Source organism: Natator depressus, chromosome 12, assembly GCF_965152275.1.
Source record: "Natator depressus isolate rNatDep1 chromosome 12, rNatDep2.hap1, whole genome shotgun sequence".
NCBI classification, from domain to species: domain Eukaryota; kingdom Metazoa; phylum Chordata; order Testudines; family Cheloniidae; genus Natator; species Natator depressus.
The window spans coordinates 12904998-12928194 of NC_134245.1; the positions used below are offsets into that span (position 1 = coordinate 12904998).

At 42.1% G+C, this 23197-nt stretch overlaps 1 protein-coding gene across 2 annotated transcripts; it reads right to left on the bottom strand.

Annotated features, from left to right (window-relative positions):
* Nucleotides 1-329: 329 nt before the first annotated feature.
* IRX5 (iroquois homeobox 5) lies at nucleotides 330-6436 on the bottom strand. 2 transcript variants are annotated; one of them, XM_074968599.1, is made up of 4 exons: nucleotides 6405-6436; nucleotides 5565-5792; nucleotides 3736-4141; nucleotides 330-3358 (listed from the first exon to the last, which is right to left on the bottom strand). In XM_074968599.1, exons 3-4 carry the CDS (start codon nucleotides 4112-4114, stop codon nucleotides 2571-2573), a joined length of 1167 nt encoding a protein of 388 aa, XP_074824700.1. In that variant the 5' UTR covers nucleotides 4115-4141; nucleotides 5565-5792; nucleotides 6405-6436; the 3' UTR covers nucleotides 330-2570. The 2 variants fall into 2 exon arrangements, with proteins under 2 accessions (XP_074824700.1, XP_074824699.1); XM_074968598.1 differs by lacking the exon at nucleotides 6405-6436 and having other exon boundaries at nucleotides 5565-5940.
* Nucleotides 6437-23197: the final 16761 nt, after the last annotated feature.

Sequence of the window (23197 nt, forward strand, 5' to 3'; positions counted from 1 at the left end):
GTTAACGTAGGGTTCAACAAAATATTATCTCCATCTTTAATAAAAGTGCTCGGAGTGACTAGGTTTTATAAAATACTAAGTGATTTTTTAAAAAGGGCAATATAATGCCAGGAACTGATGTCACTGGTTTTCAGTTCATTTACCAGACCTAGCCAAAAACTTTCGCCTAATTTAAACAAGGCGGGTGAGAAATAAATTTGATTTATTCTCAACCCCCTCCCCAATCCCCCAAAAGCAGCTCCGTATAATTTTTTCCCCAGTGTAAATAAATGATCCGATTGTGGAATTCAATTTTTTTTTTTAAAAAATCATTTATAATTTATAAAGTGACAAAATAACATACTATTATCCCATGAATATTTGATTATTTACACTTTCAGCTTGAAACAATTTTGACTTTAAACCAGATTATCGACAAAGATGGTATAGCAAGTGAACATTTACTGTATTTTTAAAACATAATATACAAACTACTATTTAATATCCCGTAAAATGTAAATATGCATGAATAAACCTGTTCTAGCTAATAAATAGCTCTGACAAAGTTGAAGCGATTACGAAACAATTATCTGGCTTGTAAAAAAAAAAAAATTTTAAAAATCGAATGGGTGTTTCAGTACTCTTCTGTTTAAATGGTACCAGATATATCCCAGTCCAATTAATGTCACTGATATGTTCCTATACAACGGACACCCAGAAAATCCGATGTGAATAGAGCGAATTTGTTCCTAGAGCTTTGTGATGTAACAGTTTTTGAACATTAGAAAATTTGCTCTGGCATGAAACACACCGCTTAGTTCATTGCAAAGGCAGGGAAAGTCAAGATTTGAGAACCTGAAATACCTGTGGGAGGTAGTTTGAAGTGCAGGCTTCAATTAATGTAGAATATCTAATTTGACTATAGATTTCCTTTTTTTATTATTATCATTATTATTTTACTTTGGTTTTAAAGTGATCGACACAACAGATTTTTTTTAAAAAAAATGGTTAAAATTGCTGCTGCTTTTTTTAAATTTACAAAAGAGAGAGGATAAAATTCCTAAACTGGTAACAGAGCATTAAACTTTCCTGGCCCAATTTGTATCTAGTAAAGCTGAAATCTATCTTCCTTTGTTTTCGAATCGTATAGTATAGTGGACTTGTGTATTTGAAGGCTCCTTGATTAGGTTTTGATTCTCCCCCCCTTTTTAGCACCAGTTTCAAAGTGGGTAGGTTTGAAATTCAGGACAAGTGTGACACCTACCTGTGAATGTGGGGAAACATTCCAATCCGACCCTCAACCTCCGGTTATATATGGTAATCTCCGGACAGACAGATTTACAAATCCTATCAATGCTTGCAATATGCAGCGGCGATGAAGCACTAATTTAATCAAATTAACCAAATATATCAATGCAAAATTCGTGGGGGAGGGAATGAATTGAGGGAGGGGGGATCTTTCCCCTAGTGTGTATCTTAATGTGTATTCCCCGGCTCTCTTCTTAATAACTCTGCAGCACCTTTGAAATAGTAATAAGGGCTAAATCTGGCATAAAATCGAACTCATTAGCAAAGTTCACCAGCTGATTACTTTGCATAAAACACGACACTGATTGGAAGTAATTAGGTTAAAAGATGGTACTGTACTTCGATTTGGTGTTTCTAGTATGTATTTATATACATATATCCTTATTTAATCTCTGACTCATAAATACATCTCATCTGCATTTTATCTCCTACACTATCCTTTCATTCTTTGACTATTTCTTCCCTCAAATTAGCCTAAATTACCACAACAAGTAGGTGCTCTTGTTAAAGATTCCCACGTTTAGAAATCCTCTCTTACTTTGCAAATCAGTTTCAGGCATTTAATGTTCTAAATTAAACCTCACTTTTAAACAAAGGAGCATTTAAAAAGTTATTTTTGTCATCAGTTATGTATGTATTTTCTCGTGCAAAAACAAGTGGGTTTGATTCTGTTAAAACCTTCTTTTAATTAAAATATATGCATTTAACAATGGCGACTGCAGGTTTGGTTTTTTAAAATCTAATAGGTTATACTTATTTCCTTTATTAATTTATTATAGTTTAGCTCACACCCAAGGGGGAAAAAATCAATAGGCGGCAAAAGAGTTAAAATAAACTTGTGTGTGTGTATATATAATATATATATATATATATATTTTAAAACTATGAAACCATTCGGGAAAAGACACAAATGTATATATTTATATTACGGAAAACCACATTAATGCCTGTACAGGTGTCTTGATTTCATAAGTTACTTCAAAGATACTGTATTATCAATTTAAATACAAAAAGCTACATTAAATATACAGAATAAGATTTAATACAAATCTTTCTCCTTTTGTGTGTAATTTTTGTTTTGTTTTCAGTTGATTAAGACATTTCTGAGTTCTTTTATACTCAGCCATTTCCTATGAACTATAAACTTTTGACTAGGCGTGTGTCTTTGATTTTTTTGTTTTGTTTTATTTTTTCTCTTGGTAGTGGAAAAATAACGGCCAAAGTATTAAATAAATTAAAAAAAACCAAAGTCCCAGGGGGAGTTATCGGAGAAGAAGCCAATATTAAATGTTGGACATACCTTTCTTCAGTTCGTAAGGTGAGTCTTTGCAAAGATCTACTTGGGATTGGCTTCTGATCATTTTAGTTTCTTTAGCCAAGGTTTCTGCTCTGTTTAAAATAGTCTGGTTTAATCCATTGAAATGGCTGCTGGGGGCTCCGGCTGCCGGGTTGGTGCCAGCGTGGCTGTGAAGGTGCCCAAAAGTGCTATAGTTCGTGTAGCCCGGGTAAAACGGAGACGCGTAGTAAAGGGACCGGGAGAGGACGGCGCTGTTAGGAAAAGGGCACTGGGAGGAGGGGGACCGCGACGGGGAATGCGAGGTGCTGCTCCCGGCCAAGGGAGGGCCCTGGGTCGGCCCCGCTCCCGGAGACACCTCGCTGCTGCTCTCTTTCGATTTGTCCGCGGAGGTGGCGATCTCGGCCAGGGACCAGAGTTTGGGTTTGGCGAGGGCAGCCTGCTGCGGCGAGTGGATCACCGACGTGCTGTTGCTGGAGGGGGTGATGGGGTGCAGCTCTCCCGGGTGGGGGGCGGCGGCGGCTGCCGAAGGGGGCCGGTACTGGTGCTGGATCTCCTCGCCGCCAGCCGCCTGCTGCAGGATCCGGCTGGCCGGGCACTGCACCAAGGCCGCAGGGCCGGCCGCTTTGGGGGGGCCCGGCCTCCCCTCCAGCCTCTCCTCCGGAGGCTCTTTACAATCCGAGTCACTCAGGCCCCCCTCGGCCTCCTGGCCCGCCGGGGAGTGGGGTTCCTGCAGCCGCTCGCAGCCCGGGGCTGCCTTCTGCTCGTCTCCTCCTCCTGTGTGCAAAGGGGGGAAGTGGAGCGCCACAGAAAGTTTGCGAGGGCTCCGGATCCTGAGCCCAAGTTCTCCCCCCCATCCACCCGGAGCAGAGGGAATGAAAGGGGCATCCCCGGGCTGCCATGTCCCTCTGCGCGCACACAACTCCCCGCAGCTGGCAGGTGGCATTCCGCCCTGGCCTCCGAGCTGCGGCTCAGTGGGGCTGGCGGGGGGGGGGGGGGAGAGGCCATGCCCAGCAGAAACACCCGCTACCCCGCAGCGATCTCCCCTTGCTCCACCGAGGCAGTTGGCTGCAGAGGCCGCCAGGCCAGAACAATCCCCCCAGGCGCCAGCAGCCCCGTTGGGGTGTGCTCTCCCTCTTCCCAATCCCTCCTACCTGTCTCGGGAGCCTCCGGGTCGCCTTTTTCCTCCAGCTTCTGGGGCTCATCCTCGTCGTTTTTCTCGAGGTCGATATTCTCCTCTTCTTCCTCGTCCTCGCTCCGGTTCCTGGGGGTCCAGGTCATTTTATTCTCCTTTTTGAGCCTCCTCCGGGCGTTGGCGAACCAGGTGGAGACCTGGGTGAGGGTCATTTTGGTGATGATGGCCAGCATGATCTTCTCGCCCTTGGTGGGGTAGGGGTTCTTGCGGTGCTCGTTCAGCCAGGCCTTGAGGGTGGCGGTGGCATCCCGGGTGGCATTTTTTCGGTAGGCTGGATCTCCATAGGGGTAGGAGCCCAGGGGCGCCGCGTAGGGATGGTACCCTAGGGAACCTGCCATACCTGGTGTGTGGTCGTAGGGTGAGCCCTGGAGAGGGGGTCGGGGGGAAGCGGGCACAGAGCGGACAGTGAGGTCGGGAGCAGCGCAACTGACACGACACAACGAACAGTGACACAAAGGGCAACAAAATGGGGGAAGAGCCCAAACGATTACTCGCTCCCCAAATTAAAGTTTGGAGAACAGGAAAATCCCAGAGGCTGTTCCTAGATTGGAGCAGTCAAGCCTCGGCTTTCCCCCCACTCAGCTGTTTCAAACAGAAAGGGAAAATGGCCTAGAACTTTTTTTTTTTTCCTTGGTGCATGTGTCTCTGTATGCAACAGACACACAAAGGCTGCGGAGCACATCTGTTTTATCAGATCTGCACACGTTAGCCCAAAGGGCAGAACTGCGAAGGGCAGCGACTGTTCTTCATTCACCCCCCCTCAAGCAATAGCCAAGTTTCTGACTTGTAAAGAAACGCGAACCTGACAATCCATTTCTGCTCTGACATATTATTGTGCTAAGCAGCAACCAATTGCTTTTCCCACTGTCTAATTGAACATAACCTTTCCCACAACCACCGCACCAGCTCGGCTCCCTCCCCCGCAATGGAGGCACTCGCTGGAAAAGAGAAAGCAGGGGAAACTCCGCTAAACGCGGCCGAAACCCACGCTGGGTGAGCGGAGATGGGCAACTGTTGTTTTTCTAAAGGGCCGCAGGGTTTTTCGCTGCAGCCAGACTTGCTTTTGGTGAGGGGGAAAAAACAAAAACAAAACCGGACTAACTTGTTTTTCTTTAAAAAAGAAACAAAAATAACGCCCCAGACGGGGCCCCCAAATAAACACAAATTTACTTCTACGCTGAAAAGATATTAAACCGGGGGGAGGGGGGGCAGCACATGGCCACGCCGTATCGTTTTTTGTTGTTGTTATTAATGCTTCCAAATCGGATTGCAGAGATGGGATTACGGCTTTGCAGTGTTTGGGAAGCCTAATGAAGATTGTGCCGAAGAAACTTACATGGGTGGATCAGCCTGCTTCCCAGGCGGGCGCTGGATTTATTTTATTTTTTACAATTAAAAAAATAAAATAACATAAAATGAGAGGCGGTATCCCACCGATTATTTAAAAACAAAACAAAACCAAACTCCATTAGTCCAAGGTTTTCTTTGCATCGGCTGTTTGATGTGTGCTTCCCCTTAACTGAAAACACAATATTTGCATTCATGATCCCTATAATACTTCTTTGCTAGAACCCCACCCTCACCCGAGACACTTTTGATCTGGCAACAGTGTGGACAAATACTGAGGGGGGTGGGGGGCAAGAAGAGAGAGAAAGTTGCCAGGGGATGCTAGCAACGTGCTTTCCATCCCCCCCTGGCCTCTGCAGGGCTCCCCCGTGGAACCCAAACCAGCCCTGCTCGCTCGAGGTCTGGCTAGCCGGGCTTGCCGCCGATCATTGTTGCTCTTACCACGTACGAAGTGAAGGCGGCGGCGGCTGCCGGGTCTGTGCCGTACTGGAGGTGGGAGTTGTAACCCGGAGAAGGGGCGGTGAAGGCGGTAGATCCGGCGTAAGGCGAGAAAGCGGAGCCCGAGGAAGATCTCCCAAGTTCATCGGTCCTGGGTCCCGCGATCACGCTGGTACTGTAAGCCGGGCAGGAGTAGAGAGCCAAGGAAGCGGATGGCTGGTACAAGTAACCCTGAGGATACGACATGGCCAAGCACATACATATACACGGGCAGCAGAATAGCCAGGAGCTGCCGCTCGCTTTGATTTTTCTAGGTGACTTCCCCCCCACCCCCCAAGCCCTATGGCCAGGTGGGGCAGCTGGCGGATTAGCAGCGGCGACAGCAGCCCCCCAGCACCTGGCTTCTGGTTCCCGGCGGCTGCTGCTTCTCGCTCAGCTCGCTCGCCTAGCGGGGCTGCGCTTCCCCCCCCCCGGTTGTTGCTGGTGGTGGTTGTTGCCTTTGGACTGAGAGGCTTTTTTTCGAGATCTGCGTTTGGCTTTTGCGAAAGGTCCTGCCAAGATGCTAAGTTGGAAATTGAGGGTTCTGACGCCTTCTGCGCGGCGCGCGGGGGGAAGCTCCTCCTTCCCGGGGTGTTGTCAGTGGAAGAAATGGCAGGACCCTGCGGGGCTTGCCACAACCAAATCCAACCAGCAGGAGAGCCTCTCTCCCTCTCCCTCTCCCTCTCCCTCTCCCTCTCTCTCTCGCTCTTCCCCAGCTCTTAGGCTCAAGTGCGCCGGCCCCTGGATGGCAATCACATCCAAGCCATTGAAGATCAGCTCCAACTTTCTTCATTTGCTAAATACCGTGTGGAGCCATCACATTTCCCTCTTGATTTATGGCCCGGGCTGCACTGGAATGCAAGCCAATCAGTTTATGAAAAAATATATATTTAATAAGATTTATTATCCATTCCCCCCCCCCTCACGCTCTGCCCCCATTCCCTTCCTCCCCCCGCCCCCCGGCCAGTATATAATTTGATCCGATCCCTTAAAAGGGCGAGGGAAGGGGGGGGGCGGTGCCTAAAATATACTTTCAATTTTAAAAAAGAAAAATTTATTTTCAACAGGAAAATTATGTTTAGCGGCTAGGGATGGGGGAGGTTTTTTGGTTTTTTTTTTTTTTTTTTAAATATGGCAACACATCGTTTCTAGATTCTCCCACTTCTGGCTGGTGTGTGTGTATCCACACAATATGTAATATCATCTGATTTATATTTGTCTCCCCCCACTGTTTAAAAACGCTGTCATTTCACCTCTGTCCCAGAACGCGCCCCAGAGAAGGTACCTGTTGCAATTTGAAGGGAAATGTGAAATGCTGTCCAGATTTGCAGCCCGAAATGTGGCCCTCGTCTCCCTCCCTTCCACAGATAAGAAGGGATCAGGGGATATTTCCAAATACGATGTTTCTGGGTGAGCGGTTGCGGGTTGTTTTTTTGTTTTGTTTTGTTTTTTGTTTTTTGATGAATTATTAAGCTGTGATTTCTCATTGTAGGAAAATGTAAGCATTTATTTTCTCAGCGCCAGTCCCGGAAGGAGGGGAAGAAGGACAGGGGAGGAAAGAGGGCTGGGGGATGAGAGAGGGGTGGCTAGAAAGCCTTCAAAATGAGAGTTTACCAGCGGATCTAGAAGAATAAACCAGGTATTTCTCTCTCTCTCTCTCTCTCTCTCTGAAACTCATAAAAGGGTAGAAGCGAAAGCAGATTAAAACCATATGAACTGGGATAAATCCCTGCCGATCAGAGGATGTAATCTCTTTTGATTCCACCAGATATATTTCCCAACAGGAACATATCCCGATTTATTCTCTTCTCTCTCACTCCCACCCCCCCACCCCCCGCCAAGGCAAGCCGCTTTCCCTGCAATTTGTGGGCTCTGCCCTTCACCCGTTCTTCCCAACAACCCCAGCTAAATACACTTACGGGGAGGGAGGAGGGATGTCAAGTGCTGCTCTTACCTGGATCGCTTTCAAAGCGCCTGGTGCCTTTCCAAAATAGGCTGCATTTGAATTATTTACTGGCACCTTCTCGTGTTCTAATTACCCTCGGACCAGGTCGGCTGGAGAATTTTTTGCTTAAATTTGTTTGCTCTTGGAAGATCCAAAGCGGCTGCGATGGGAGTAAGGAATCTCGATTGCCTTTCAATGTAGTAGATGAACCGTAAAGTTTAATTTACGCTCTGTGCTGAGCAGAGAGAAGTCGTGGATAAGGAAAGTGGAGGTTCACGCGACCGATTTTTACTTCGAAAACCCTGGCTGCTTTAGGGATGGAAAAAGGAGCCAGGACCCGGGTGTTGGGTTTTCCCATATGTCAGCCCAGTGTGTTTTCCTTTTGGGGGGGCGGGTGTGAAGGGAAGAGATGGCGAAGGTTCCTCTTTATTTATTTGGAAATCTGTTTAGGGTGGGTGGGACAGTGGGACATGTGACTATGTACCCCACTTGTGTTATAGGGGGAGCTAGTAGCAACCCCTATGTTGAGGTTATCTAGCGCTCTCTCTGAGAACCCTCTTGTCAATGTCTTAGACCATAGCTATGCGTACATGCGGTGCGCGTTTAGAAGTGATACTGCGCGCCCCCCAAACAAGCACCGGTTCCTCCAACAGCAGTGATGTCCGACTACTTCATGCTCTGCCAGTCAATGTCACCCCCCCACCTCGCCCCATTTCAAACTCAATGGGACTGACAGAATGTGTCACCAGCAAAAGGTTTCCAGCCCCAGCAGATCTCACTGAACTCGCGAAGGGAACATGTCTTTCCCCCAGTTTGTTTTCTTGTGGCGTTTAACTCTCTCGGACGAAGAGAGGGCGATGGGGTCTGGGGTTTGACAATCTTTTCCTTCCAGCAAGCCTGGCAAAGGATTCAGATCTCCAGGGTTTTTTTATTGATTCCTCTCTCTGATCGCTGCTGCTGCTAATGCTCTTTATGAGTTATAAGAAGGCGATTTCTTCACCGAAAAGGGGCCTTTGACACATGTGGCGTTTTGAAAACTGCTCACATAAAAACGTGATGAACCAAGAGTATTTTCCAGAGAAGGGAGCAAAGAATTGAACATCTGTGGCTGCAATATTTTGGGGTAGGGAGTTGCTTTCAGCACAGGGAACATCCGTGTGCACAGGTTATGAGGGGACTAAAAATCAATTTTTGCTATGGTTGCATTACAGTTTCCCTGCAGCTCTGAAAACCCTAATAATTCTCCTAGAGCCGTGGCCCCCGTCCAACAACGCCGGACCCATCAACTTTTGTGTGCGTGTGCTCGTGACAATGGCACGTATACAGAAATTCACACCGTTGCCACGAGAAAAAGAAATCCCCACCCCCCCGCTTGCGTTTCATCTCCAGTCCTCACTCTGTGCATTCTTGCAGCGAAATACCTCTCGGTAAAGGATAATATTTTCTGTTTAAATGAATGCATCTGAAAACCTCTGGGTCAAAGGCTGCAAACGCGATCTTGCAGTGCAGAAGTTTTAAGTGATTTGCAGAAGCGCTGAAAATGTAAAAATCACCCCCCCTTTTTACACCCTCCAGTCCTACGCGAACAACGAATGGGGAAGCAATTGCTGCAGGCACGAACACAGATGAATCATGTTGCAATGGTAGAGCCTGACACTTTCTCATGGTTAGGAAGAGGCGAAAGAAATAGGCAACAATGAAAGGACAGGGAGAGAAAGGAAAAAGGATAAAGGAGTAAAAAGAAGGCATAAGAAGAGAACGTGAAAATAAAGAAGGAAAAATAGGAGAGAAAAGGGAGAAAGACGAGGGCAAAGGAAAAGTAGAAAGGGAAAGAAAAAAGGACAGGAGAAAATATGAAAGGAGAGAGCAGCGTTCCTCTCTGTACCTGCGCTTGGTCCAGAGGCACCACGAGGGAGGACTACATTTCCCAAGCGCCCCTGTTCCTAGAAGTCCCGGCCAGTCCCCAGTCTCAATTCCTGATTGGTTACTAGCTTCGGTTTCCTTTTTTCCATCGCCCTCTCATTAGTCCTTCCGGCTGTCACTCTCATGGGAAGGCGGAACGCGGCGCGGTTGCAGGGGAGTCCGGAAGCGGGGAGGGCAGGCGCTAAGGGCCAATAGAGACCGGCCCGGCCGCCTGTTTCCGCTGCGGGGCCGCGGCGCCAGCGCTGCCCGCCACCCTGGCCGAGAGGTGAGGAGCCGGGGTTCCTGCCCCGGAGCGACCCGGAACCAGGCGCCTCTTGGGGTCGGGGCTCCTTCGGCTGGCGGGGCGGGGCCGGGCCGGGGCGAGCGGCGGCGGCCCCGCCCCAGGGCATCCCCGCGGGCCGCGGCCCCTTGGCTGTCACCCCTTGCGTGGGCTAGGGGGCGCCCCAGGGGATCGGGCGTGGCCCCGGCGGGGGGATGGAGAGCGCCGCCTGGGGGGCCCCCTCCGGCTGAGAGCGCCCGCGGAGCCCGGGCTCGGGTTGTCCCCGCCGCCCTTCGGGGCGGCAGCCCCCGCGCCTCGCCCTGGTGCGCTGGCCATTGTCAGCTCGGGGGGCTCCCGTCCGTCCCCGCCGTGGCGGGTGGGCAAGCAGATCTCGTGCTTCGGCTGGCAACGATGCACGAGAATTTTGCGAAACCGATGTGGGGGGGTTTCAAACCCCACCTCCAATTGTACTGGGGCAGGGAAGGGATCGCCAGCCATCCCCTTGGGATTGGCAGCCAGTCCTGGGCTAAACATAGCTTCTGGGGGAGCAAAAAAAAAAAAAAAAGCCCCGTTTTCCCCTTGTGGCTCTTTTTGTTATTCACTAATAACTTAAACCCACGTCTGTGAAAGCTTCCAAATTCGTATGCGGACAATCAAAGTACGTCTGTGTTTTGGAGGATTTAAGTCACATCTGTTGTCCTTTTTTGTGCTTGTGCACAGTTTTCTAGTATTCAGGAGCAAATAAATGAGGCTCCCATTTGTGTTAGGTTTTTGTAATAATTCATGCAATTATAAAAAATGACTTATTGAAATCCTGGTTAGATTAAATGCATCTCCTGGAATCTCTCAGGCAGAATGCTGAGAAGACTGATATCTCTTCTATATATATATATATAAGCAGTATATAATGGGGCTTTAGCTTGTTTTTTCTTTTTTTGTCTTGTTCCTTTTTTCTTTTTAATATTAAGCTGAGCTGTGCATGGTTGCCTCTTTAAACATTCATGTGGGTTTTGCCTGTGGTAACCATGAAGGTTTGTTAAAACCAGGTTCTCACACACTCTTACATACTCAATCCACACAGGTGTGCACTTTGATCAGTTTTCAGCTGCACAATGTCACTGGTATTTGTCACTGGGTTAATTTTAGCTATTGCTTTAAAGTGCTCTGTTCTCCCCCCCCCCCCCCCCGAAAGAGCTTTTGTCATAATCTTCTGACAATACCCCTTGTTCAATGAGTAAGATGTCATCTGGTAAAGTTTTATATGTTTAACATTCAGTTTATATGTGAGTAGAATGAGTAACCATTCTTCCTTGCCAATTTTTTTGTAGAGAGAAACAGAAGTTTTAACTGCCTTCTTTCCTGTGTATCTGACTTTTTTGAGGAGGAGGTAAGGTTAATGTCATGTAAAATTATCCTCTTAATTTTTGACATTCTGTTAAAGTAACAGTTTTTTTCCAAATTGCACTCAGTTGACGCCCAATTTCATGTACTGTTGTATAATACCAGGGTTGATTAATGAAATGTAGCAAGAGAGGGCTTATGCCATCATGAATGTGTCTATCAAATAGACATCCTCACTACATTATTCCACTATTATATTCCTTGCAGTTTTAAAAGAATTGGAGATAATTCTTCAAGATATTGGACCATTTAGTTTATGGTTCTATTGCTGTGGTTGTCACCTTCACTTTATGTCAAGTTTGAGACTCATTTCTTAAAGATGTCTCTATTTTCTGCTTTATTTGCACATTAATAGCTCTACTGATTTACTAGTCACTTTCCTATCATAGAAGTATATTCAAATAGGAAAGCCTAAGATTAATCTGCTTTACAGGACTGTTCAGCTCTTTGATTCAAGGGAAATATGAAGTTGATTCTAAGGCTATTTTTGTTGCTTTAATGGTTATATTAACAAACATTGGATTAACTTTTCCCTTAACAGCCTTGATGGTGCATATGCTTCCTCTTTATGCATTGATTGTAATTAGTAGCTTTTGAATTTATGGGTCTGTTATCTTGTTGCTTTTTATTTTATGTCAGCAAAGCTGTTTTAATGCAATTTTATTTCTTTAAAATCTTGTAGCTTGTACCTTATACCTTTCTGAGAAACTAGGCTGTCAACAGTACCTTCTGTTATATTAGCATTTAAATCTTAGTTAACGATGGGTAGGATTTACAGGCTTAGTCTGCACCCTTCATTTTATTTAAACTGAGAATTTAAAACTATCTGTACAGAGAATCAAAACTGCTCTTTTTTGTGTGACATGTAGTGTGAGGGACTGATGCTGCAAACCTTTATAAACAATTCTTGCTGTCTTTCGTAGTCCCATTGACTCCAATGGGATTATTGGCATGAGTGAGGGTTTGGAAGATCAGACCTGAAGTGACTGCATAGAATTTTATGATACAAATGTAGCAGCAGTTGAATTTACATATTTGTTTCTATTCCATGGTTTCATTTGGCTCATTTCATTTAAAATGTGCAAACATATGGTGTACTGCATAAAGTAGTAAATAAAACAAAGTTTATGAATGTGTATTAGGGACTAGCTGCGGTTTTTCAAGAAAACATTTTGAAATTAGAGCAGTAAACAGCATACTTCAAAACCATAGCACTAATAGTTTATAAATACAAAAGATGTACTCTGGTGACTTTTTTAGTATATGAAGGTAAAAAGTGGGAATCTTGGATGATATATGTCTTAATGGACTTACTCTAATAATTACTTTCAGTTTGAAATTTAAAATCCAATGCTCCTATTTCTATTACAGTCTTTAAAGATTTAATCATTCTTGAGTGTGTGCTTGTGTGTGAAGAGAGAGTGAGCTAAAACTAGCACGAGGAAAGGCAACAGATTGCTTCTGTCATATGATTTTGTTTTTTTTTTTAGTGTACTTAAAAGATTATGATTGATAAAGCTGTCTTGCCAAAGAATGCCGTCACAGGTGTTCATCATTATCTTAATTAAGATCCTGAGAAAATGTCATCTTTTGGCATGAATTATGAAAGGAGATGTGATTTTGATTTTTTTTTTTTTGCAGGGGTGGAGGAAGAGGAAGACTCCAATGTTTATTAAACCTTTTATGATGTTTCTCTACCAGATTATTTGACTTTAGGTGTTCACTGACTAACTACAAAATAAAATCTTGATGTGCAAACTGCTACTGGGAGGATATAGCTATAGAACGTCAAAGGGAGAGAGGGCTTTTTTAGAAGCATATTTGTTTATGAAATCTAAACTTCAAAATTTAACAAGCAAGAAAATACTAGAAAATTTATTTCTCTGGGTGAGAGAGGATGATGATAAGGGAAGAAAAATGGCTTGGCATGTTTGTTAAAAATAATAAGTATTGGGACTCCCAGATAATACCCCTCCCTTTAAAACACACACACACACACACACACACACACACAGTAGGTTTGCTGTGATTTTAAAGTATTTATTTAAAAAAATAGGTTTTTTCCTGCCCCTTCCCCCTCCCTCCCATCATGCCTATCATTCTCATTTTCAAAATTCCATGGAAATGAAATTGATTAGTGCAGAAAAGGGGGAAATTATGTTCTGCTACTTTAAAGCAATACGTTATTAGCAAAATAGTGCACCAAAACCACTGGCAGAAGTTGCAGCAGAAAAAGTAAAGAGTGCTTACTCACAAGTAGTTTTTCCTCATGTGAGTAGCTCTGTTGGCTTCCAAAGGATAACTTACGTGAGTAAGGCTTGCAGAATCTGTACTTAAGACTGAAACTATCTATGCTAAATGGTTTGTTATACATAAGGGCTCTCTAGGATGTGTCCTTAACTCCTTCAATATTGTTCTTCCTGAATTGACTTGGTCTGAAAATCCATTTGTTACCTCACTCGGTTGCTCGTAATCATGGAGATTTAAGAGACAATTCATAGATACGTAGATGGAAGCCCTGACCAGTTTCTGCCTGCCTCTTGCCTAACCTTCAGGTGTTACGTAGTTCAGAATGTCTTTTTTTTTCCCCTTCCCGCATCAGCAATATTTTATACATCAACTTTTTGTCTCATAGAAAATATGTGGATATAAATTTTAGTAACTTTTGATGAACTCATATAAGCTCTAATTTTACAGTATACAGGACAAAACCATATATTTATTTTAAATACTTTGAGCATATTCCCCTTTATTGGGGGCTAAAATTGCATTTATATAACTAGAAATATCTTGCTATTGTGGGTGAACTTGGAACTTTATTTGTTTTCTTGTATGTTCACATAATTAACATAAATGGTGCTATCTGCTTAAATTTGTTGGCTTGATATAGATAAAGTTAATATGTCTTCAGAGATTATCTTCCTTTCCATATATGCATTTAATTCCTGTTGAATTCAGTGCAAGTATGGAGAGAACTTGCCTTAATGGTAATGTTCAACATGAATGAAAGTTTTTGACTTTCTCAGTCAATTGGTGTCTGCACTTAGACTGAGCCCCTAATCTAATTTCAGTTCAGTCCACATTTGAAAGACAATGTACAATGCTGTTTGCTAGTGTTTTGGCCAAAATTCGAAGGACAGCGGAGCACCTGTGTCTCCCATTGACACTAATGACTTCTAGCAGGAGTCACAGGTACTCCGTATCTCTCAGGATTGAGCCAAATTTTCTCTGCAGCTCTACCCATGTGGCTCAACTCATGTCACTGCGGATTTACGGGTGTATTTGAGGGTAGAATCTGGTCGTGTGTGTAATAGTTGTCTTATTTACAGAATTTGATCTTAATAACAATGTAATGTTCAAAAAGTGGTTGTATTTTACTTTCATCTTGATTTTTTTTTCATATTTATCAACCTTATTTTATTGAAATGTAATAGAGAGTACCTATTTGTGTGGAAGGTCAACTATATCTCTTGCCTAGAAACTTCAGGGAGACATTATTAGTTTCAAACATGAAGAACTCTTTTTAACAGCTGTTAATTCCATAATTTTTAACTTTGAAGTATTTCTAGTTTCTAATCTGTAATGTGACTAGTGGTAACATAGCCAATAGAAAGTCATCAATTCTTGCAGTTGTTTCCTGCACCTTAACTGTATGTGTTCATGTTATATGTTCATTTGTTGCTATAATAATACTTGTCTTACAAAGAAAAGCTAGCTAAGTGAGTCATATCAAGGTGATTACAATAGATCCAGGTAAGAATTTCTCTTCTGCATAAAAAGATTACAGCTGGTGATTCTCACTCCTTCTGCCCCTCTCATTTCTCCCCCCCTTCCCAAGCAGTTAATTTTCTTCCTGGGTTCCTCTTTCTCATAGGTGCAATATTCAGCCTCTCCCATTGATAAGCATGTAACTTCTACAGTGTTCGTAGGCATTCCTGTTGCAGATAGTGAATTCTAAGGTTACTTCTGAAGTATTCTCTCTTGGCATCTACAAAAGTCGTCTCCGTTCTCTTCACACTGTATTCTTTATAGACTAATGCATAGTGTAGTATTTGGGTGTTCTGTTTCCAGTTACACTGTGTTAGTTTCCCCGAGATCTTCTTTCATATCCTGTAACAAAGTAGCAAGTTCCAGATTGCCATGTGTAGAATAGCTACAGAAATGGCAGCTACTGTAAAGCCAAGAACTAACATTGTAGCTTGCACTATAAATAAAAAGGGTTGTGACTCTTGCCGTATTGGAGTTGCACTAAATAATGCTACAGTGCTGTTTGACTGGTTTCAATGGATAATATGCAGCTATAAAACCTGTTTGAAGTTTTTATTAAGAATACTCTGTCATTCTTAAAAAAAAAAAAAAAAAATGCCTAGCTCTTCTTTATAATAATAACCATGCAGGAATGACTTCATTTATGCCGACATCCTGTTTGTTACAGGGAAGAACTTTCTTTATCTCTCTGAGATGCTGTTTACTTTAGATTACTTGAGAGTCCCTTTGGAAGGAGACAGCTCAGTCAGTTTGATATTTTGAAAGTTCTTTTTCTTATCTGCTTTTCAATAGATAGATCAACAACTAGCTCAATTTAAATTATTTAAAGCAAGAAGTTCGGACACTTTGTGGTATAGCTTGTTCCATTAGCTCTTTGATTAAACCTTAAAAACCACCAGGAGACCAGGCATTCAATAATATGGGATTGCAAAACGATCTAGGAGTTTCTGAATTGACTGTTTTGGGAGACATCTGTGAGAGGCTGTCGGGTAGCTAACTGGGGACTGTGCATTCTATTTCTGGCTCTGCCATTGACATATCATGTGACTTTGAATCAGTCCCTTAATCTCTTTACCTCAGTTTTACCCATAAGGAATGTTGTGAAAGTTCTTTAAAATCTTAAAAAGAAAAGGAATACTTGTGGCACCTTAGAAACTAACCAATTTATTTGAGCATAAGCTTTCGTGAGCTACAGCTCACTTCATCGGATGCATGCTTTCTTCTCCTCCCCCAGCATGCATCCGATGAAGTGAGCTGTAGCTCACGAAAGCTTATGCTCAAATAAATTGGTTAGTTTCTAAGGTGCCACAAGTACTCCTTTTCTTTTTGCGAATACAGACTAACACGGCTGTTACTCTGAAACCTTTAAAATCTTCAAATCCAAGTTGCTACCATATAGAAATGCATATTATTTGTTAGACTCTTTTTACTAAGCAAATGCTATATTTTTGGCTAATACTGATGCAGGAGTCAAGCAAGATGTAATTCCAAGACTCAAAGTATATGAATACAAGTTTAACACCAAAATAGGTGATGTGATTTAGCCCCCCACCCCCTATATGCACCACATGTATACTGTGCTGTTTAACAGAGGATGCTCGGTCCTATGTATGTACTAATGAAGTGTAGTGGTATCTTACACAGTACATCTTTGGATGTGAAAGCAAACCAAATAAATGGAAAATAGGTGAAGAGACTGGAATATGCATTGTTTGCATACACGTGTTGTGTTACCAAGGGAAACAACGTCCTTTTAATTGGCAACAAGATTACCCTTTTCCCCCCACTCCCTCCAAAAAAAATCTGCTCTCCAGCTTGGTAGAGTGCAGACAAGAGTAAAAGCAGCAAGATCCCCAACAAGAAAGTTGATTCCAGCAGCCCATCCTACCAAGGGTGTCTGAATATAGGAAGAGGCCCCACACAAAGCCAGAAGCGTGCTTGCCTTGCAGCTGTCTTTAATCTTATTAAATCTTATTAAAAAGTAACGGTAAGTGTTTTGTTTGTGTACATAATATTCACATAAATAAGATTTGTCCATCACACTGGTACTTCTTGCTGTTGGTGCTGGGTTACCTCTCACTTTCATATAATACAAAGTAAGTTAATATCTTTTGATGCAGAAAGTTTGACTTGATTGGGGTTTGTAGTGATGTGTAGAGGAGGTAACTTTTATTGTTGGTAAGTTAACAACTTTTGTTTTTCTTTTTCAGACAAGCAAAGTGAGACTGATCTGAGGAAGACTGAAGAATGGAGAAACTGTTTTGGAGGGAGCTAGTTAAGCCATATCTGTTCCAGAGATGTTCTCTTCTTTGCTTCCAAATAACTGAGAGATTTCATAAGATTCAGTAGGTAGGGTACTGCTAACATGACAATTATTATAGACCTCTTTTACTACATAAGTGTAATAGTAGCGCACTATCAATAATATTCCGAGAGCAACTGAGGTTGCATTTAAAATGTGTATTTGTACTGATATCCATGACGTTTGAAAATCAGAATTACAAGTAAAATAAATAGATGAAGAATTTGGGTGGTGAAGGAAAAACTAATCTGTAAATAAAACTGCTGTTTTCTCTTCTAGAGCCTTCCATCAATGATATTTCCTCCCTGTGCCAAGGGGGGATACAAAGAAGAAAATGATCACAAGATTCAAAAGATGGAGGTAATTCTTCTTCCTTATCAAATGACTTCATTTTTCCTCCCTCTATCCCCCCAGCAATCCCAAGTCTTTGTAGTATTTTAAGGTCTTGTCCAGCAGCAAACAGCATCTGTGGGACAGACCCATGGAAGCCCTATAAACATCCCAGGCTATGCAGCACCATACGCTGCTCTCTCTTGAGGGTTTATCCACCCAAGGAGCAGTTGTGTAATGCCAAGCATTATGCAACCTCCTGTGACCTCTCCCTTTCCAAGGATAGAACCTTTGAACCTTTCCAACTGCAGCTTTTGGGAATCTGTACTTGGCAAAATACTGTAAAATGTATTTTAGGGAAGAATCCTGCATTTCAGAGAGATGTGACTGGGTGACCTAATAATGACAGTAATTAGTATTTAGTTTTTGTTTACAAAGGAGAAGTGTCATTATCCCCCTTTTACAAATGGAGAAACTCGCCCGCACACACAAATCTCTTCCATCTATTGCTTCTGTGATTCTTGACCCACCCTAATCGGGTGACTGTTGTATGTGAAATGACAGTCTGATGTAGGGGAGTGATGTTGGGGAAGTATCAACATGTTGAACACAGGGTGCCTCTTCTCCCTGTCCAAATGATTTAATGAGCTAGGGAGAGTCTTCCCTTAGCAAGTGTTAGTTGGCCAGCAAAGACATTTAAAAGGGCAGAGCAACCTGAAGGTGTCTTTATCCGATAGCTTCATTCTAGATCTCATCCAGGGACATAGAGGAGTCCAGGTTAGTGAGGACATGCAGCCCATTCACAAGGCGCTCTCCTCCCTGTCAGTGATTTCTTTCCTTTCTGGCCTTACACAACAGTTGTCCTTTCCCCTGGATAAGTAGATTCACTTCACAGCCAGCATTTGCAGTTTTCCTGGACTTGTGCAGTCTCTAAGGCCTTAACTATTTCTTCTGGACCAGGCTTTTAGTAATTTTCTTGCTGGACGCATCTTAACTCTTTTTTTATCTTTTTTCAATAAGTTTATTTTGCCACAAACAAAAAATGTTCAATTTGTATCAGTATAGAACCTGCCTTAAGATACAGTGTTGCTATGGGGTAGATAGACTTAAATCTTTCTTTAAAGTATAATTACATGCCAATAATCTTACCTAGGTTTAAATTATGCCCTAATATTATAAAATATTTATAATTGAGAAAAAGATGCACTTTTCCTACCTGCAGGCAAATATCTGCTTTTTTGACTTTGTCAGTTTTTTGTTTGAGAGAAATGTAAATAAAAATGCTCTAGAATAGGAATCTGGCTATGGTTAAAATGAATTCTGTGCTAATAAGCTTTATACATGGTGATCCTCCTGACCACCTTAGTGAATTAGTTTCTTAATCTTTAGACTCCAAAGCAAAATTTGCCTTGAGCAAGTGGGAATTCTGTCTGGGCAAGGTTCCTGTTTGCTGCAACTAATCTCCAATGCCTCCATTAACGTCCACATAAGTGTCTCAAACATTTCAGCATGTCAGGAAATGAAGCCTTTAGAAGAGAAGAATGAATGAGCAAATTATTTATCAGATATTAGCATCCCTCTTTAAAATAGGTTAGTTTAGTTTAATTTTTACACAAATGATTCACACTTACAAAGATCAGTTTATAGCTCTCTGACTGCATAGCAGTTAATTCTTATGTATAAATTGATCAAATGTAATTCCATATATAATAATCTCTGAATCCAATATCAATATATATAATATCTATCTATTTAATTTATGCAGGTTATTACTTTTTTGGTACTCTACATCGATTAACCACACTAAAGTTAAGTTGTAAACTTACTCTATTTCAACTTTAAATTTTCATTAGCTGGTGGACAGACACTGAAATTCTTTGTTCATAAAGAGATACAGGTGCTATGGATAATTTTCCTTTCTAATTCTCTAATGAAACACCTTGAGAGAGTGAAATTGAAGATGGGGAAATATTTTTGGCAATACTATTGGCTAAATACTAATACCCTATTTGTTGGTTTATGTTTAAAAACTAGCTTTAGTTCCTTTTAATACTCATTTGATCTTCAGAGGCTAATTTATAGTGAATATGTGGAAGATCAACATTGATTAGCTCAGAGTTTCTGTATGGAGGCAAGCATAGCTCTTCTATCTGTGAAATTTACTAATGCAGCAACCATTTAAATTAAATGTTTGCTTACATAACAGCAATGGCATTTTCTCCTCCTCTTCCTTCTGGTTTTGTCCAACTGGATGTTCTGAGTGGCAATTCCAGCGACTGCTAAGTGTTTAAATGATGACACCATTATGTGAAGTGATTTTGAAAAGAGAGATTCCAGCCAAGAATTACATCTGCTCTCATCTCCTTCAAATCATACTCTCTGGCTGTGCAGATTATGATTGATTTGTTTGTGACAGATTGCAGGAAACAGTCATTGATTTTTTCAGTATTTTACCTTAAAATTATTTACAGTTGTAACCATAGGGAGGTATTTCCATAGGCTGTCAGCCCCTGAAAGACTGGGATAATATTCCCTGCTCCCTGACAAGACAAATTACCTGTAATGAGTGCAGTAGCTGAAGGGTATACTTTTATTTTAAAATATGTCAATAACCCCAGTGACTAAACGAATATTGATTCAGCATAATGAAGCCTGAGTAATGTGAAAATGAGCTCTTCAAGGAGCATAGTAAAGACTTTCTTTTTAGCTTGTAGCGAGAAGCTTTCGTTCTTTACTTTAGCTGGTTGAAAATGCACAGTCTCATAAACCACTCATTCTTAAACAGTAATACAATGCAGCCTAACAAAGCTAAAGAACTTTTTTTTTTAAACCAACTCCTTTCCTTCTATTTAAAGAATACGGCAGATCAGACAATTGTTTAATGCATATTATGGAGTGAGGTAGAGAAACTATAGGTATCAATGTCTTTCACAAAAATATTATTCAGCTAGCCTATTGGCATTCTTAAAAGTGTTCCACAAATGTTAAGCATGGACACGCATCAAAATAAACTTGTAATTTTAATTTGATCTTTCCTTATCTCCCTGGACATACTGATGTTTATTCTGTAAGCTGAATCCTTTAACAACTTAAAAAGATGGTTTTATGAGCCTCTGTTCAATGTCATAAATCTTAGTTACCATGATGAATGTTTTTTGTACCTTGTAGCCTTCCATGCCTCTTACCAAATGAGAATCTTCAATTGATATTTCTTTTAAATTTAATGTAATTTATGCAGTATTATAGGCGTGTTTAGCATCTTGTAGATGCGTGAGATATGATCCCTGCCATAAAGACCTTTAGGTGCAGATTTTTGTATTACAGTTTGTGTTGATCCCATGATGGAATGATTTGTTTTAATAAATATCCAATTTTTATTTGAGTATATGTACTGTGTGTGGAAGGCTGAGTAACGGTGTGTATATGTGCAAGTAATTCGTGTGTGTGTGTGTATGTATGTATGTATGTATGTATGTAGGGCTTCACTTGTATCAGTATGGGTCTGTATCATGTTTAGGATCATCACAAATAATATTGTGTTTAGAATCATCTAGTGAATCTGTAATGGTGGGCTTATAGGTAGGGTGACCAGACAGAAAGTGTGAAAAATCAGAATGGGTTGGAGGGTAATAGGCGCCTATATAAGAAAAAGGCCCAAATATCCGACTGTTCCTATAAAATTGGGACATCTGGTCACCCTACTTATAGGTAATGTCTCAACAAATGCAGATTGCAGTTTAGTTCAATTAGTGTGTCAGACTCTTGGCAGGAAGATGTTTTCCTATCTTTATGAAGGTGAAAGAAAATTCTTCCAATATTGCACGGGAGAATTTTGTAATCTGTTGGGGTTAAATGCAGTCCTGGAAGATGAGGTGCATATTCCATTTTTGGTTTCACTGAGCAAACTGAAGCAGGATGTGATACGAGCTACATCTGTTAGTTTGCTAGGGGCTGGGCTTTGTGCTTGGAAACTTGACTATCTGTAAAAATAGTTGAGAGGGGGTAAATACAATTGCAGAAGCAGAATGACAGTAAAAGTCGAGAGAATCTGGAACTGTGAGACCATGGCTGGACTATTTGGCCTCGGGTTGCCCTGGGAGTGTGTTTAAGGTGTCCCAAATTCTCTCCATATCCGCTTAGTCACATCATCCTTTCCTGAGTGACAGTGCATGAGCTCTGTCCAGTGGCTCCAGCAGGGGGCACGGCAAAGAGGACGTTTCTTCGTTCGGAAATAAACAAATGTGTGCTCTGCCTGAAAGTCTGTGTGGCTTGTTTCAAGGTAGGCAGTAGCTCTGGCCCTGCTGTCTACACCCAAGATAGACCCACTCAGCAAATGCCTGGTTACCTGGAACTCTAGGCCAGGCCCACGTATAATGTTTGCCACCAAAGACACTGAGTCCATATTGCCATGGGGACCGTAACTGGAGAGCTTGAGACCATCCAGCACCTTTGCCTACTTCATGGTGTTTATGCTAGAGACTTTTGGTTGTTGTAGATGATGTCCAAGTACTTGATTTTATATTTCCTTTTCAGCATGATATTACATGATTTCCAGGTGATTGATGGAAATGTTTTTTCCTAATCTGATCAGTTAGAGCTCTGTCAGCATTTTAGGACCTAAAATGCTGACAATTTTATATTGCTCTCCTAAGTTTCAGCTCAGCTTTGTGAGAGCTAAACTTAAGAAAAGGTGGAAGAACAAAGCAGTGCACATGGGACAAAACCTTGAGAAAGGAAGAAAACAGGTCAGAAGACGTAGTGGAAAGAGGTGTAGGGATGTGTCTCTGTTCTGCCTGTCAGTGGTCAGTAGCAAAGAAGGAAGGAAACTAGGCAAGGGATCATCTCTATATACGCACCTAAGTTGTTTGTTTTGAGGTTCATTTAGGGGCTGATCAGTGGAAAGATGCTATTTGTTTCAACAGGTGTTGGTTCAAACCCTTAGTGTGCTTTTCGTAACTGGCAGGTTCTGAGATACTACAGTGGTGAGCATGGTATCAGACCTTACAGAAACATTACCTACCTCCAAAACATGCTGAATTTCTAGATTCTTCATCCGTCTTTTTTTCAAACAGTTACTTGAAGTTATCTAGGAGGAGAGGTGCCCAAACTTACTTTTGGGCTTAATAAACCAAGCTGTACGCTAAGATAGTTAGCACACATGCACAAGGCTTTTGGTTAGCTACTTAACCAAACTGCACAGTTGAGTGTGTTTGTCTTCTAAGAGTGCATGGATATAGAATTCCTGAGGTGGTGTTGGAATGGTAGTGTATCCAGTTGAAATACAGGGTGTGCCGGTTTCTTGAGGTGGAATGTTTGCGTCCAAAGTTGATGATCTATTTGTGCAAATCTAAATGGAAAATGTGGCCACTTGAATTTTTAAGTATGGTCTTGCTCAACTTTCATTGCCCAATTTGTCTCTTTCCATCACACACCCCCACCCCACCAAATCTATACATATGCAGTAATAACACAGACCCCAGAAATTGAAAATAGCAATTTCATTATGAAAATAAAAGTAAAAAATATAAACTATAGCTGCCTCGTGGTGGGCCATATGAGAGAGGACCTAGCCCCAATTAATAAAAATGCACATTAGATATGTGGTTGTATTTCCTCTGTCTGTAAGCTCAAAGAAGAGGAATACAAAGCCCAAAGTAAAATGTCCTTGT